The sequence below is a fragment of the Chlorocebus sabaeus genome, chromosome 7 (assembly GCF_047675955.1).
Source record: "Chlorocebus sabaeus isolate Y175 chromosome 7, mChlSab1.0.hap1, whole genome shotgun sequence".
Taxonomy (NCBI): Eukaryota; Metazoa; Chordata; class Mammalia; order Primates; family Cercopithecidae; genus Chlorocebus; species Chlorocebus sabaeus.
This window is the reverse complement of record NC_132910.1, coordinates 54,456,331-54,473,852: the sequence shown is the minus strand read 5'-3', so window position 1 is coordinate 54,473,852 and position 17,522 is coordinate 54,456,331. Positions and strand designations below refer to the sequence as shown.

Genomic DNA, 17,522 nt, shown 5'->3' with positions numbered 1-17,522 from the left:
AGTGCTGGGATTACAGTCATGAGCCACTGTACCCGGCCTTCTGCTCTAGACTTTATTATTTCCTTCCTTTTGCTAACATTGGGTTGAGTTTGTTCTTCTTTTTCTAGGTTCTTGAGGTGTAAAGCTAAGTTGCTGATTTTAGATCTTTCTTATTTTTTAATGTAGGTAGTTAGATATATAAACTGTCCTCTTAATATTGATTTTGCTGCATCCCACAAGCTTTGGAATGTTGTGTTTCCACTTTTATTTGTCTCAAGACATTTTCTAATTTTCCTTGTGACTTATTCTTTGACTGTATTCATCAGAGTTCTCCAGAGGGTCAGAACCAATAGGAAATATAGATATAGATATAGATATAGATATATAGATAGATATAGATATATGCATATAAAAGAGAATATATTTATATATATATGAAATATAATTTATTAAGCAGGATTGGCTCACATGATTACAAAGGCAAAGTCCCACAATAGGCCATCTATAAGCTGGAAAATGAGAGAAACGTAGCGCATGGCTCCCAGGGAAGCCAGTGACATGGCTCAGTCCAAATCTGAATGTCTCAAAACCAGGGAAGCTGACAGTACAGCCACTAGTCTGAGGCCAAAGGCCTGAGAGCTCCCAAAAGGCTGCTGATGCAAGTCTCAGGGTCCAAAGGCCAAAGAACCTAGAGTTTGATGTGCAAGGGCAAGAGGAGAAAAAGGCACACTGCTCTGGAAGAGAGAGAGAGTACATAAAAAAGAAATCCAAGCAAGCTGAATGTTCCCATTCTTCTGCCTTTTTTGTTCTAGCCACACTTGCGACCAATTGCATGATGCCTACCCACAGTGAGGACAGGTCTTTCTCAGTCCACTAACTCATGCATCATTCTCCTCTGGCAGCACTCTCACATATATACTCAGACACAGTGCTTCATCAGGCATCTAAGTGTCCCTCAATTGAATTGACAATTAATATTAACCATACAGGCCAATTGGTTGTTTAAGAGAGTATATTTTTGTAATTTCCACGTATTTATTACTTTTCCTTTTTCCTTCTGCTGTGAATTTCTAATGTCACTTTATTATGGTCAGAAAAGATACTTAGTATGAGTTCAGTTTTCTCGAATTTTTAAAAACTTGTTTTGTGGACTAGCATGCCATCTCTCCTGGAAAAGTCTTGGTATGTACTTAAGAAGAAAGTGTATTTTGCTATTATTGGGTGAAGTGTTCTGTATATGTCAAATAGGTCCAACTGGTCTATAATGTTGTTCAAGTTCTCTGTTTTCCGGTTGATCTTCTGTCCGGTTGTTGTATCTATAATTGAAAGTGTAATATTGGAGTTTTCTGTTATTATGTTGCCCCTCAATTCTGTCTAGTTTGGCTTCATATATTTGGATGCTGTACTGTTAGTTGCATATATATTTATAATTGCTATATCTTCTTGGTCAATTGGCCTTTTTATTATTATGTAATGTCCTTGTCTCTTATGCTACTATTTGACTTAAACTCTATTTTGTCTAAGTATGGCCATCCTTGTTCTCTTTTGGTTACCAACTGCAATGAGTATCTTTTTCCATCCTTTCACTTTCAACCTTTGTGTGTCTTTAGATCTAATGTGAGTCTCTTGCATATAGTATGTATTTAGATTTTTTTAAATCCATTCAGCCAGTCTCTGTCTTTTGATCGGAAAATTAGCCTATTTGCATTTAAATTAGTTATTGATAAGGAAGGGCTTACTATTGTCATTTTGTTAATTGTTTTCTATATGTCTTGCAGCTATTTTGTTCCACTTTTCCTCTCTTCCTGCCTCCCTTTATGTTTCACTGATTTCTTTTTTTTTGGTAGGGACATGCTTTGATTCCTTTCTCATTTTTATTTGTGTATCTTCTATAGGTATTTTCTTTGTGGTTACTGTAGAATTACATGAAAATATCTTATAGTTATAATAATCTATTTTAAATTGACAACAACTTAACTTCAATCACATACAAAAACTCTACTTCTTTACATCTCCTTCTCACTTTATCAGTGTCACACAATACATATTTTTATATTGTTTATTTATATAATTTAATAAAGTAATGTTATGCTTTTACCTTTTAAATTCCATGCTTCAATTACAAGTGAATTACAGGCTGGGTGTGGTGTCTTACACCTGTAGTCCCAGCACTTTGAGTGGCCAAAGTGGGAGGATCGCTTGAGCCTAGGAGTTTGAGACCAGCAAGACCTTATCAATACTAAAAATTTAAAAATATTATCTGAGTGTGGTGGTGCATGTCTGTAGTCCCAGACACTTAGGAGGCTGAATTGGGAGGATTGCTGTAGCCCAGGGCTGCAAGGCTGCAGTGAGCCGTGATCAAACCACTGCACTCCAGCCTGGGCAACAGAGCAAGACTCTGTCTCAAAAAAGAAAAAGAAACAAGTAAAGAAGAAAAGTGTTCTACTTACCACCATTACAGTATTACAAGATTCTGTGTTCACTCATATATTTACCTTTACCAAAGAAGTTTATATTTTGTATGCTTTTGTATTTCTATCCAATATCCTTTCATTTCCACTTAAGGACTCCTTTTAACATTTTTTGTAAGGTAGATCTAGTGGTGACTGACTCCCTCAGCTTTTACCTCTCTGGGGAACTCTTTGTTTGTCCTTCATTTTTGAAGTGCAGTTTTACTGACTATATAGTTCTTGGTTGACAGTTTTTTTTTTTTTTTTCAGCCCTTTTAATATATCATCCCATTCTCTTCTGGCCTGTAGAGATTTTGCTGTGAATTCCACTGATAACCATATGACATCTCCCTCATATGTGAAAAGTTGCTTTGATCCTGTTCCTTTCAAGATTCTCTCTTTGTCTTTGACTTTTGACAGTTTGATTATAAGGTGTCTCATTGTAGGTTTTTTGCAAATTATTTAACTTGGAGTTCTTTGAGCCTCTTGGATTTGTATGTTCATTTCCTTCCTTAAATTTGAGTTTTTGGTCATTATTTTTTTAACTGGCTCTCTACCCCTTTCTTTTTCTCTTCTCCTTCTGGAACTTTCATAATGCATACATTGGTCTGCTTGATAGCATCCTGTAAGTGTCTTAGGCTCTCTTCACTCTTCGTTCCTTTTCCCTTTTGCTCCTCTGACTCTGTAATTTCAAATGACTAGTCTTCAGTTTCACTGATTCTTTCTTCTGCTTGATGTTATTGAAAACATCTTTGCAAAAATTATAACTGAAGAAATTATGACAGTGAAAGAGATCAGACCTAATCAACTCCATCTTGCTTCTAACATTTAAACTGTCCCTGTCCATTCCTAGCAGTAGGATGAACTAATTTTGGGAAAGTATTCAGTTCATAGTTTGACTCTGAAACAAAGTTGATAATAGCCATCTCCCGAAGAGATCCCCTTCTTGCCTGGGGACCAGTCTGCCTTTGCAGGATAAACAAATTAGCTACAACATTAGAAATTACAGTTTAGGGGTTATGCAGCCTCTGGCTCCAAGAATCTGAACCTCTCCAAATTGCTCCTGGGAATAACATCACTATTGTAAAACCTAAAATCGGTGCTTGAGATATTTTGCAGACCCTGCACTAGATGAATCAGCTGATACCACCCAGACTGGTAATCTGGCTCAACTAGTTCTGCCATACCACCTACAAACAGAAGACAGCAAGAAAACATCACTTCAACCCCCTATGATTTCATCTCCAACCTTACAAATCCCCACTTCCCAAGCCCCTACCTGCCAAATTATCTTTAAAACTTCTGATCCCTGAATACTCGGGGAGACTGATTTGAGTAATAATAAAACTCTGGAGTCCCACACAGCTGGCTCTGCATGTATTACTGTTTCTCCATTGCAATTCCCCTGTCTTGATAAATCGGCTCTGTCTGGGCAGGTCACAAGGTGAATCCACTGAGCAGTTAGTTACACAGTCTGTTGGTGATTTCCTATAGTGAATTTTTCAATTAGCTATTGTATTTCTTAGCTCCAGAGTTTCTGTATGATTCCTTTTGTTTGTTTGTTTGTTTCTATCTCTTTATTAGTATTTTCATTTTGTTCATTAATTATTTCCTACTTTCATTTAGTTGTCTATTTCTGTTGTCATTGGGCTTCATTAAGAGAGTTAATTTGGATTCTTTGTCAGGTAACTCATTTATCTATTTCTTTAGGGTTGGTTTCTGGAGATTTATTTTGCTCCTTTAGTTTAGTCATTAGGTTTCTCTGTTTCTTCTTATGCCGTGTTATTTTTTATTTATTTTTGCCAAGATTTGGACGTTTGAAAAAACTGCCACTTCTCCCAGTTTTTATCAGCTGGCTTCATACGGAAGACCTTTACCTGAATCAGCATGGCTATAGGCTCTAGCGGCCTCTCAAATCTTTTCTGGGAATGCATCTTCTTTGGGTTTATACATGCAATATCCCAAGTAGAGGTTTGCCAGTTTCTTTTTCTGGAGCTGTTGCTCCCTCTGGTATCTGTCTGTCTGTGGTACTGCAGGTTCCCTGGTGCTGCATCATCTCTGACCTCTCCTTTATTCTCAGTGGCTCCCACGTATCCAAAGTATGCTGGTTGGGTGTCAAGTTAGAGAGAGAGAGCTTCAGGTAGCCTCATAAAACTGTTACATTCCAGTCTTCTCTTTCCCTGCTAATGGAGAAGCTACAAGTGGAGTGCTTTCTCCCAGCCACACCAACCTATTCCAGCTTGGGGAAGGGGTATCATGAGTATAATACAACAGCTTTTCTTATTTGTTCAATGCCACTATTCTTGGCTTTGCACTTGTCTGTGCTACTACAACTTCTTAATGGTTTTTTGTTTGTTTGTTTGTTTGTTTGTTTTTGAGACAGTCTCGCTCTTTCGCCCAGGCTAAAGTGCAGTGGCATGATCTCAGCTTACTGCAAGCTCTGCCTCCCGGGTTCATGCCATTCTCCTGCCTCAGCCTCCCGAGTAGCTGGGACTACAGGTGCCCACCACCATGCCCGGCTAATTTTTTTCTATTTTTAGTAGACACGAGGTTTCACCCTGTTAGTCAGGATGGTCTTGATCTGCTGACCTTGTGATCCGCCCGTCTCGGCCTCCCTACATGCTGGGATTACAGGCATGAGCCACCACGCCCGGCCACAACTTCTTAATGGTTTATGGAACTCCATAAAGGCTTTTATACCATATATTGTTGTTCAGTTGGTATCTTTGTGGAGAATCAAAGTTTGGAGCTTCCCATTCCACCCTCTGGCTGACATCACTCTGTTTATATTATTTTTCATTTTTATTATATTTTATTTTCTTGAGATAGGGTCTTGCTTTGTCAGCCAGGCTGCTGTGCAGCCTCGAACTCCTGAGTTCAAGGGACCTCCTCCCTCAGCCTACTGAGTACTTGGACTATAGGCACACACCACATACCTGGCTAATTTTTTAATTTTCTTGTAAAGATGGGATATCACTCTGTTGCCCAAGCTGGTCTCAAACTCTTAGAAGTTCAAGCAGTCCTTCTGCCTTGGCCTCCCAAAGTGCTAGGATTAAAGATGTGAGCCCACCATGCCCTGCCTATTATATTTAGTAGAAAATATGTCTAAAAATATGCTTACTTACTATATTGAATCCACTACCCAGAGCTTAACTGAACTATTTTGGTGACTCAGAATCTGTTTTTTTTTATTATTTTTTGTTTTTTACTTATTGCAATGAACTACAAGTATGGATTTATTAATATTAATGAATATAAAATATACTGGAATCTTTTGTATTTTTTTTTTTCCTTTTGTCTTCACCAAAAGCAGATACTTAAATATACTGAAATCTTAATTGACCCTTGAATGTTTCTAGGACTGACCCTGGAGCAAAAATTTTTATGTTGTTATTACATTGTTCTTTTTATGTTAAAATCATTTGTTTCTTTTTCATATAGTATATCAAAGAAGAATTGCTAATATAGCCCTTACCAGCCATGTGCTAAGTGCCACAGGTGTTTTGGTCTCTCTCCATTCTTGTACCTCACTTGGTCTTTTTTTTTTTTCTTTTGGAGGCGTAGTCTCCCTCTTTCACCCAGGCTGGAGTGTAGTGGCATGATCTCAGCTTACTGCAACTTCTGCCTCCCGGGTTCAAGTGATTCTCCTCCCTCAGCCTCCTGAGTACCTGGGACCACAGGTGTGCGCCACCATGCCCAGCTAATTTTTGTATGTTTAGTAGAGATGAGGTTTCATCATGTTGGTCAGACTGGTCTTGAACTCCTGACCTCAAGTAATCCACCCTCAGCCTCCCAAAGTGCTGGGATTACAGGCGTGAGCCACTGCACCCAGACTACCTCACTCTGTCTTTTAAGTTGGCTGTGTAAGTGGGGGAGCATCTTGTGGCTCGTTAAGTCTTTGTTTTCTGGCCTATTTATATAATGGACATTTCCGAGTTGTGTGTATATATTAAATTATTTGAGAGTATATATTTAATGGACTAAATAGATCTACATGTTTAAAGACCATTTTCATATATTTGTTCTGTAAAATGCTTACCTTTCTTCATGAACCACCTAGATTTGCTTTTCTGATGTGTAGTATATATGAAAATATTTCTTTAATTTTTTTTTTATCGTGTGCCCCTACAGGTGGTATAGTTAATAACGCCATAGCCTCTATAAAGAGCATATCTATTAGTCTGCTGGCAGGAATTGTTTTGGGATTTTTTGTTCGATATTTTCCAAGTGAAGACCAGGTATATACAAAATCTATTTTATGGAAGTATAGTGTTAGACATTTTTTTCAAAATATTAAACTTTGGTAAGATCCATGAAACTTAATACTTAATTCTATTTCTCTAAAACTAGCCTCCAATGCCTGCTCTGTACTTGAAACTGAGCACAGCAGTGATTGATACAGGTCCATGGCTTTGATTAAAGTCTCTGCTTCCTGATTTGGCAAATAAGGAATATAAAAATATATACTTAATGCAGAGTATCCCTCTGAGTTATACTTTCCCTTTCTCTACTAAATTGCCTATTGATATTTGATAATTTTCCCCAAATTTTCCCTTAAATATTTTAAGGGGAGATAGGTTCCCATTAATTTCTGCATATTTTCTGACTTAAATTCACTCCTACTCTCCTTTGACAAAGGCAACACTCTTAAACTTAGCCATTTCCTGCCTTAAATGAAAATATGCCATTATTTTTGTATTTCTATAATTTCTATCCAAATTTAGCTATAACATATTGGCCAAAGAGACACTCAAATATTTTCATGTTATATGAAACTGGAGATTGTATGGGTCTCTTTTCTTCTTCACTTAAAGCAATACTTTAACCATTTTACTGATGTTAGTATCAGAGATATGGCAGAAAATGAAACGTTACTAATTGTAAATTTTGTTACTTGGTAGTAAGTCTCCTAAAATTTATAGTGAGAAAGAAAATCAAAATTTTAGACATTTAATATAATGTTTAAAGACATAATATCAAAGGGTCAAAAATATATAATAATGTCAAATCTTGTATTATATATTTAATGTAAACTAATTTCTAAATATCTATCTAATTCTAGAAAAAACTTGCATTGAAGAGAGGATTCCTTATTTTGACTATGTGTGTTTCTGCTGTCTTAGGCAGCCAACGTATAGGTTTACATGGATCTGGAGGATTATTCACCCTAGTGTTGAGTTTCATTGCAGGGACAAAATGGTCCCAAGAAAAGGTGAATATTTTTAATACGCTATATTTTAAAAGCTAAAACAACTGAATTTTTTACATATATTTAGGAAATCCCCTCATTCTGGTTGGAAAATGTTCCAAAAGGTTTTCTGTCCTCAAGAAAGTGTATGAATCAATCAAGGAAATAAAATATTTAGGAAAAGCACCTGAAAATATACTAATATGGAATCAGAAGTTGAGTTATCACATCAGGCTTCTCTTTTTGCCAAGAGTTATGTAATATTATTATATTACTTTTATGAATGTAATTATTTTATTCATTGGAATTTTAATTATATAATTAATCCATGAAAAATGTTTGTAAAAGGCCAGGCACGGTGGCTCATGCCTGTAATCCCAGAACTTTGGAAGGTTGAGGCGGACAGATCACCTGAGGTCAGGAGTTTGAGACCAGCGTGGTCAACATGGTGAAACCCCATCTCTACTAAAAATACAAAAATTAGCCGGGCGTGGTGGTGTGGTGGTGGGCACCTGTAATCCCAGCTACTCAGGAGGCTGAGGCAGGAGAATCACTTGAACCGAGGAGGCGGAGGTTGCAGTGGGCCGAGATCATGCCATTGAACTGCAACCTGGGCAACAAATGCAAAACTCCATCAGAAAAAAATAAATAAATAATAAACAAATAAATAAAAATAGAAATGCTTGTAAAATAATAAAACATAGAATAAAATGTACAAGATTTCTTTATTCCCCACCACTCTCAAATATCAAACCCCCTTACACTTTTAGGTAACCAGTATTCTATTTATAGACATTGAGATCGTTTCCACTTTTTGTTATTTACAAACAGTGCTGTCGTAAACAGTGTTGTTCATGTCTTTTTTTGAGATGCAGTTTCAATCTTGTCACCTAGGCTGGAGTGCAGTAGCATAATCTCGGCTCACTGCAAACTCTGCCTCCTGGATTCAAGCGATTCTTCTGCTTCAGCCTGCCTAGTAGCTGGGATTACAGGCATGCACCACCACACCCAGCAAATTTTTGTATTTTTAAGAGAGGCAGGGTTTCACCATGTTGGCCAGGCTGGTCTTGAACTCCTGACCTCAGGTGATACTCCTGCCTCGGCCTCCCAAAGTGTTGGAATTACAGGTACATCTACTGGGATAGAGTCCTATAAATGATCTTTTTTTATTATTATTATTATTTTTTAGAGACAGAGTCTCTCGATGTTGCCCAGGCTGGTCTCAAAATCCTGGGCTCAAGGGATCCTCCCAACTTGACATTGCAAAGTGCTAGGATTACATGCATGAGCTACCACACCTGGCTGGAAATGATCTATATTTTATTTTGATGGACACTGCTAAATTATCCCTTCAAAAGATTTTGGTTATTCACATTCTGGCAACAGTTCACAAAAATATCTAATGTCTTAACTCATCAACAGCACTTGATATTATCACTAGTTCTATTCTTTCTACTATTAGATGACCTCATCATTCAGTTCTTATAGTTTCTTACAATTATGTGATGTCATTATTCTTTATTTACATTTCTCTGATTAGTAGTATAGTATACTTCTCTTCATATATTCTTTTTAAAATGCCTATGATCTTCTTTGACCATTTTTATTGGGTTATTTATTTTTTTGTTTCTAATTTATAGTTTCTAGTAGTGTTAGGGCTACAGATCCTTTGTTATGTATATATTGCATATAATTTTTGCTTATCTTCAACTTTGTTTATGGTGTCTTGTGTATGGAAGTAAAATTTTCTATGACCAAACCTATTGGTTTTTCCTTTTTTGGTTTTGGATTCTGCATCTCATTTAAGAAGGACTTTCTCACTGAAGATTATAACATATAAACATTACAAAGATATACTATTTTGTATATTATCATTTAATATTTTGGTAGTTTTTGATTGTTTAATTTGTTTCTTCATTTAGTCTTTTAATCTATCTGGAATTTATCTTTGTGAATGCTGTGAGGTAAGGATATATATATATACATGTGTGTATCTTACAAACTATATATATTTATACACACATACAGTTTGTAAGTTAACTGAACAGAGATAGAATTACATCATGCGCGATGTGTGTGTGTGTATATATACACACACATAAATATACATATATATTCAGACACACATATATACTTGCATGTGGTGAATATGTACATACAGATATATGCACATAAACTAGATGGTCATTTTTTGCCAAATTGTTTGTTTATTGACCAATTCATTAATAATTCAGTTTTTTAACATGAACTAAATTCTCCCATATATATTAATTCTGAAGTCTATTTAATCCTATTTCTCCATTTCTATGCCAACACCACTGTTTTAAATCACTGCAGTTTTATGTGTCAAAATCTAATATAGATTATACTTCTTTTTAAAGTATTTTTTGGCTGTTCCTACACATATTCTTTCTTAGATAAATTTTAGAATCAGCTTGAGAAGTTCCCTAACCAAAAATCATAGTGGCATTTTGTTTAGTATTCTTATATAATCGTAATTATAAAAGAAATTAAATGAATGAAATGCAAATCAATAAATAAAATTAAAACTACAAGAATTTTTTTAAATGATAAAAGAAACAGAACTAAAATAAGTTTTAAAGATTAAAAGTAACAAAAAGGATAGTTATGCTGTAAAGAATACTAACACTGTTTTTCTTTGTTTTTCTTTTTTTTAACCATATTTTAATAAGTGGGAATCAGAAAACGTAGTCTTAAGGGAAATAGTTGTGAAGATAGTTTATGCCTCAAGGAAGAGACACCAAAGTTCTTACATATCTTCTGTTTAAAAAAAAAAAATTTTTAAACCCAGACTGAGACTGAAATCTCTTCATCCAAATTCCTGAAGAAGAGCCAGAATACTGTAGGCCAATAGGCCCTTTCCTGTAACCTTTTAATTGAGGAAGTAGCACTGGGAGGCATTCGTTTCCAGAAAGGGAAGCTGGGTAGGCAACTAAATGAGAATCTAATATATGTTTTGGTTTTGTTTTAAGGAAAAAGTAACTTTAAAGTATTCAACATGGGTTCTTTGGAAGCAGGCCTCGCAGACTTCCAAATTGTTTTTCCTAGTAGTATATGCTATATCAGGATTCCCTTTAATGGGATTGAGTTCCAGGATGGTTGTTAGTGGAGGGCTTCCCAACCCCCTTCTGAGAACCCAAATGTTTGCATGAACTGGGTATGTTCTCATCAGGCATGATGTAGTTCTATCTCTGTTCGGCTAACTTACAGACAAAATCTGGAACTCATACTAAACATGGCTAGAACCCTAAGGACATCACTTATTTTGTGACAAAATGGCCAAATAGTATTATTTTATTGCTTTGTGAGTTTCTTTTAATCAAATTCTACCTAAGTGCTTGAGTAAAACTATCAAAGTGCTCAGTTTTTATTAATTAAGTTTAACATTTTTATTAAAATAAAATGTCTTAAGTCTATTGAATGTTAAGTGACTTTAGGCCAGGCATGGTGGCTCATGCCTATAATGCCAGTGCTTTGGGAGCCCACAGCCAGAGATCGCTTGAGGACAGGAGTTCCAGACCATCCTGGGCAACATAGCAAGACCCCATCTCTACAAACAATTTAAAAATTAGCCCGGCATGGTGATACACACCTGTAGTTCTACTTGGAAGGCTGAGGTGAGAGGATCACTTGAGCCCAGGAGTTCAAGGCTACAGTGTGCTATGATTATGCCACTACACTCCAGCCTGGGCAACACAGCAAGACCCCATCTCTAAAATACTTAAAAAGTTAAAAAAAAAAAGGGTGGGGGAGACTTTAAGTTTCTGAAATGTATTTATGTGCCAAAATAATTATAAATGTATTTCTCTTTTCTATAGATGAAAGTCCAAAAGATTATTACAAATGTATGGGATATTTTTCAACCACTTCTTTTTGGTTTAGTTGGAGCAGAAGTATCTGTTTCATTGCTTGAATCAAATACTATTGGTAAGAATAATTAGAACACAAAAATATATGAAATTCAAAAATATTTAAGAAAATTATAAATACTCTTATTTTTATTTACAATATATCTTTGAATGACTACAAGGACCTTCTTCAGAAACACATGTTGATACAGTGTCATATTTTCATATTGCTCTTCCTTTACACTGTGTGCTCTGTTTTCTTTTTAAACCAAGGACAGCCCTGAAAATCTTCCCTGAGTTATCTGAGGAAATAAATATAAGATTTCTTTCCTGAGGGAAAATATTTGATACGATCAGCACTTTTTGAATACTTTCATTTAAAAGTATTGGCTGGGTGTGGTAGCTCATGCCTGTTATCTCAGCCCTTTGGGAGGCCAAAGCAGGCAGATTTCTTGAGGTTACGAGTTCGAGACCTGCCTGGCTAACATGGGGAAACTCCCTCTCTCCTAAAAATACAAAAATTAGCCCAGTGTGGTAGTGCACACCTATAATCCCAGCTACTCAGGAGGCTGAGGCAGGAGAATCATTTGAACCCGGGAGTCGGAAGTTGCAGTGAGCTGAGATTGTACCACTGCACTCCAGCCTGGGTGACAAAGCAAGAATCCTTCTCAGAAAATAAATTATTATTAATAAAAATAAAAGTATTCAAAAAAGTCTATTAGTTCAAAATTGCATAAATGTCATCTGTCTTATTTTTCATGGTACCTCCACCATCAGATAATCTCTTGCACTTTACAGAGAATCCTCAATTGTATTCATTTTTTATAATCATTGATTTTATGTAAAAAATAAACACATGAAGAGACAATAGCCTTAAAATGCTTTCAAAAGTTTTAGAAATCATATTCCTGAGCATAAAGAGCACTTCTTCACAAATATTTTGTTATTTATGTTTGTTTTCATCTGTTATAGGCATATTTGTTGCCACTCTGAGTTTGGCATTATGTGTTCGAATTTTAATCACATATATATTGATGTGCTTTGCTGGTTTTAGTTTTAAGGAGAAAATATTTATTGCTTTAGCATGGATGCCCAAAGCTACAGTACAGGTAAGAACATATTAAGCCTATTGCTTAATGCTTTCATTTTGATGCTTTTAAAATTTTAAATGAAAAATGTTACTCCAGTCACAAAATATGAGCTATTATCCTTACTTTTTAAATGTTTGGTTGATCATAACTATTCATTAAAATTAATGTAACCAGTCCCAGCTACTCAAGAGTCTGAGACAGGAGAACCACTTGAACCCGGGAGGCAGAGGTTGCAGTGAGCTGAGATGGCACCACTGTACTCCAGTCTGGGTAACAGAGCAAGACTGAATCTCAAAAAAATGAATAAATAAACAAAAACAAACAAAGAAACTTAATGTTACTTTCTTCTCTTTTTATTTTCATTTTGAGACCAGTTCTCACTCTGTCACCCAGACTGGAGTGCAGTGGTGTGATCACGGCTCACTGCAGCCTCAACCTCCTAGGCTCAATCTTCCCACATCAGCCTCCTGAGTAGCTAGGATCACAGACAACTGCCACCACACCCAACTGTGTTTCTTCTGATTCTTTTTTTTTTTTTTTTTTTTTTTTTTTTTTTGAGACAGAATCTCATTCTGTTGCCCAGGCTGGAGTGCAGTGGCATGATCTTGGCTCACTGCAACTTCTGCCTCCCAGGTTCAAGTGATTGTCCTGCCTCAGCCTCCTGAGTAGCTGGAATTACAGGTGCACACCACCACACCCAGCTAATTTTTGTATTTTTAGTAGAGATGGGGTCTCCCCATGTTGGCCAGGCTAGTCTCAAACTCCTGACCTCAAGTGATCCACCCACCTCAGCCTCCCATAGAGCTGGGATTACAGGCATGAGCCACTGCGCCTGGCCATTTTTTCTGCTTTTTTGTAGAGAGGAGGTCTTGCTATGTTGCCCAGGCTGGTCTTGAACTCCTAGGTTCAAGTGATCCTCCTGCCTCAGCCTCCTGAAGTTCTGGGATTACAAGCATAACCCACTGGGCTCAGCCAATGTAACCTTTTTAAATCTCAGTTTTAAAAACAATTCTTTTGAAATTAAAAAGTATTCTTTCAATAAGTACTTCCTAAGTTTATGAAAATATGTTTTGTATTTTCCTAAAATATATAATAAGAGTATATCTGAAAATTGGAGTTTTTATATTTTACTGAATATAACAAAGCTAAATGTTGCAATTTTAAAAAGCAGAGACACAGGCCAGGCATGGTGGCTCGTGCCTGTAACCCTAGCACTTCAGGAGGCTGAGGCGGGCAGATCACTTGAGCTCAGGAGTTCAAGACCAGCCTGGGCAACATGGTAAAACCCCATCTCTACAAAAAATACAAAAATATTAGTCAGGGGTGGTGGCACGCACCTGTAGTCCCAACTACTTGGGAGTTGAGGCAGGAGGACTGCTTGAACTCGGGAGGTTGAGGCTGCAGTGAGCTGAGGTCACACCACTTCACTCCAACTTGGGTGACAAAGTGAGACTCTGTCACAAAAAAAAAAAATAAAGTAAAATAGAGACACATCGACTTTTTAAAAAATACTTTCCCTACCTTTGCCACTCACTCCATCACACAAATGCACATATATTGTTTTTAATTACACATTTATTTGTATAACTATTTGGTTAATGGCTAAATCCCTGCCCCCGCCCCCTTGATAGACTATGTAAGGAGAGGGACAGTGTCTGGTTGTTGCAGTTGTTTTTCATTATTTCTCCCTGGCACTTAACACAGTGCCTGACACACAGGAGGCAAATATGTATTGCATGCCTGCAAGAATGAGTGAACGGAAAGGGAAACCTTGTAATTTTGCCCTCTTATTCGAGGATATTCTCCTCCTACTAAAATATATTGCTACTTATTGTTAGACTGTTTAACTTGGCAGCATAATATACCTTAATTTCCTGTGGTTCTTAGTTGTTATTCCAAAACAGAAGCTCCTAAATTTTCATGCAAAAAAACCTCTATTATCATGTTAGAAAAGCAGGTTCATAGGGCCAGACTACCTGTTTTGAATACCATGTTATTTGCCTATACCTCGGGAAAATTATTTTCTAATCTCTCTGACTTCAGTGTTCTCATCTTACAATGAAGTCTATGACTAGATCTGTTTCTTAGTAGTGTTGTCAGGATTCAATGAGATAATCCATGTAAAGTGCTTAGCACTCTCTCTGGCATATGGTGGTGCTCAGTTAACAATGTTGTTATTTTATCTTACGTTCAAGTAATATAAATAATAACTTTTTTATTTTTAATGTCTACTGTAGGGCATAATAAATCTACAAAAGGAGTATCTATGCATCCCTCTGTTCTCTCTCCTTCCAAAAACACTCTCGCAATTTTATTATTTCATAATTTTCATAAAGCAGGGAGAAAAGAAAAGCAGGTATGAGGAAAGAGACCACTCACTCAAGTCCTGCAGTATTATTCTGCTTCTGCCTATTCCTGTCTGCTGGCTCCAGGCTAGCTTCTACACAAAGAATATCAAGCTGGTTCCAGGAACTGGCAAGATATAAAAAATTAATTATTTATACAAGTAGAGTCACAACAGCAGTAATAGATAATGATAATGTCACAAGTAAGTAAGATCAACAAATATTTCAAATTTCAATTTTGAATTATTTTCACCTTTATCCTCTTCCACTGTTCTCTGCTGCTAAAATAAAATTGGCTAAGGTTCAGCTCTTTCTCTTTTTCCTCAGTTTCGAGTTACTGATAAAAATTAGAGTGGAAAAATAGAAGCTATTAGGAGAGTAAATAAATAATTTAGTTTACAAATGTAAGATCAGCTTGGCAATTGGATTCTTTTAAAGAAATAATATTCAATTTCAGTCACTAGGAGGAAATCATTTATCATCTAATAATAGTCCTCACATAATAAGGTTGTCATGAGAATTAAATGAGTTAATAAATGGAAAGCTTTAAGAATGATACCTGCCATATGATGAATGCCATATAACTATATAAATATTATTTCTAGTTTCACCATTACCATCATCATCTCTTAAAAGTCAATGGGTTTGGTTTTTGTTTTTTGTTTTTTCTGTTGGCAGTTCTTTTATGTTCAAATCCTCTTCTAAACTGTAAAATTCTTTCAAGTTGGTTTTCTGCATGATTATCTTTTTCTCCCTAGCATCCTCCAGCACACTGGCTCATGTTCAGTACATTAAAAGTTATGATATAAAAATGATACCATTTTAAATTATTGATCTAGAATATAGAAATTGATTTTAAATTGGGGGGTTCTTTTGCCATAATGTTCCATATCAGAGGTAATGTTTCTACCATTATGTTGTCACTTTGCAACTCCATAGAAAATATGTTATATATTGGTATTTAATTCCCCAAAATTTTAAGGCAATTTCATGCCTAGATGATTAAACACAAAGAAGGAGGGTTAGCAAGAAATTTGCTTTATGTTATTAAAAATAATGTGGTAGAAGGTAACTAGGGAAAAAAACTTGTGGCCCAGTAAAGTCATTCTAAAACAAAAACTTCAAAGGAACTCATTCTCTGACCTGGCAGGGGATGAGGAGTGAGGGAGAAAGAAACTTACTACTATCTGAATACCTACTATGTGCCAGGTGTTCTTTGCATTCTCATATTTAATTTTCGCAACCGTCCAGTAAGATAAGTATTTTGTTCTTCATTTTACAACTAAGTAGAAGTTTAGAGAGTGTGAGTCATTTGTAAGTTCACTAGCCTTGTTGCAGCAAAAATCGAATTCAAACCCAGTTTGCTAGATTCCAACCCTGCTGTCAATTCTACTATAACACAGTGCCCCCTGAATAGGGAGAACACTGAGAAGAAGTGTAAGAGATCCTAGAGACCCATAAGAAACCTTAATATTTTATGTTGTCTTGTTGTCACCAAGAACCACTGGTACATGGTAAAGGCAACGAAGCAAAACTGGTTTCATTAGAAATCCTGGTGTTATGAGGGTAACATGAACACTCAAAAGAGATATTTGAATAGAGGAACACTGAGAGGACAAGAGTGCAAAATCAGCCCAAAAATGTTTGCCTGCTGATTTGTCACTATTGTACTCTTCCTCCACATATATTTGCTAGGAAGAACATGGAACTGATGAGTAACTTATGAAAATTACTGAGTACTTGTTTTTTCTAATAGTCTAGTACTAGATTTTGTTTATTTTAAGAGAACCATTTACATTATATATTAACTCCATTTAACATTTTTCTTTATGCCCTGTTTTTACCCCTAAATGCAGGCTGTGTTAGGTCCTCTGGCTCTAGAAACAGCAAGAGTCTCTGCACCCCACTTGGAACCATATTCAAAGGATGTGATGACAGTAGCATTTTTAGCCATCTTGATCACAGCTCCAAATGGAGCTCTACTTATGGGCATTCTGGGGCCTAAATTGCTTACACGCCATTATGATCCAAGCAAAATAAAACTGCAATTGTCAACGTTAGAACATCATTAAAAAGTTTACTTGTCATCATCTGCCTGCTTCTTTTAATGATTTATTTCACATGACAGAAGAATTTTAAAGTAGAAATATGTGCGGACTGTACAGAGAATCCAGGATTTAGTAAATATGTGATTTCAGTACAGGGCTTTTCTTGGATTTTTTACTCCAAAGTTAATTTAATAAAAATAATATTAAATGGAATGCTCTCGGTATTTACACACTGTAAGAACAAATTAAATCTGTAAATACCCTAGGAAAGTTTAAAGTAATCCCTCAGGCTGAATTTTATATCATAACAAAAACTGAACTTAATATTAAATTAAACAAACTTAATGGCAGAAAGAAAAAACTTTGAATATTGAACTTGGTAAGATAGCCTAAGTTTCCAAACAGGAGAAGTAGAACTCCCCATGATGTCCAGTAATTCAGTTAAAAAGATCACCACAAAAAGAAAAAAAAAAAGGAATAAAACACATCAACTTTGAGTTAACGAAATAGATTTTAAATTCTAGTTTTGGTGACTACCTGAATAAATAATAT

At 36.0% G+C, this 17,522-nt stretch overlaps 1 protein-coding gene across 1 annotated transcript in view; it reads left to right on the top strand.

The window, feature by feature from the left end:
- Positions 1–17,003, top strand: part of SLC9B1 (solute carrier family 9 member B1) — a 114,042-nt gene extending 97,039 nt beyond the window's left edge. The window contains exons 8-12 of the mRNA XM_007999416.3: positions 6,561–6,667; positions 7,492–7,641; positions 11,457–11,565; positions 12,459–12,595; positions 16,779–17,003. Coding sequence (XP_007997607.3) covers positions 6,561–6,667; positions 7,492–7,641; positions 11,457–11,565; positions 12,459–12,595; positions 16,779–16,994 — 719 coding nt within the window. The 3' untranslated portion in view covers positions 16,995–17,003. The remainder of the gene's footprint in view (positions 1–6,560; positions 6,668–7,491; positions 7,642–11,456; positions 11,566–12,458; positions 12,596–16,778) is intronic.
- Positions 17,004–17,522: the final 519 nt, after the last annotated feature.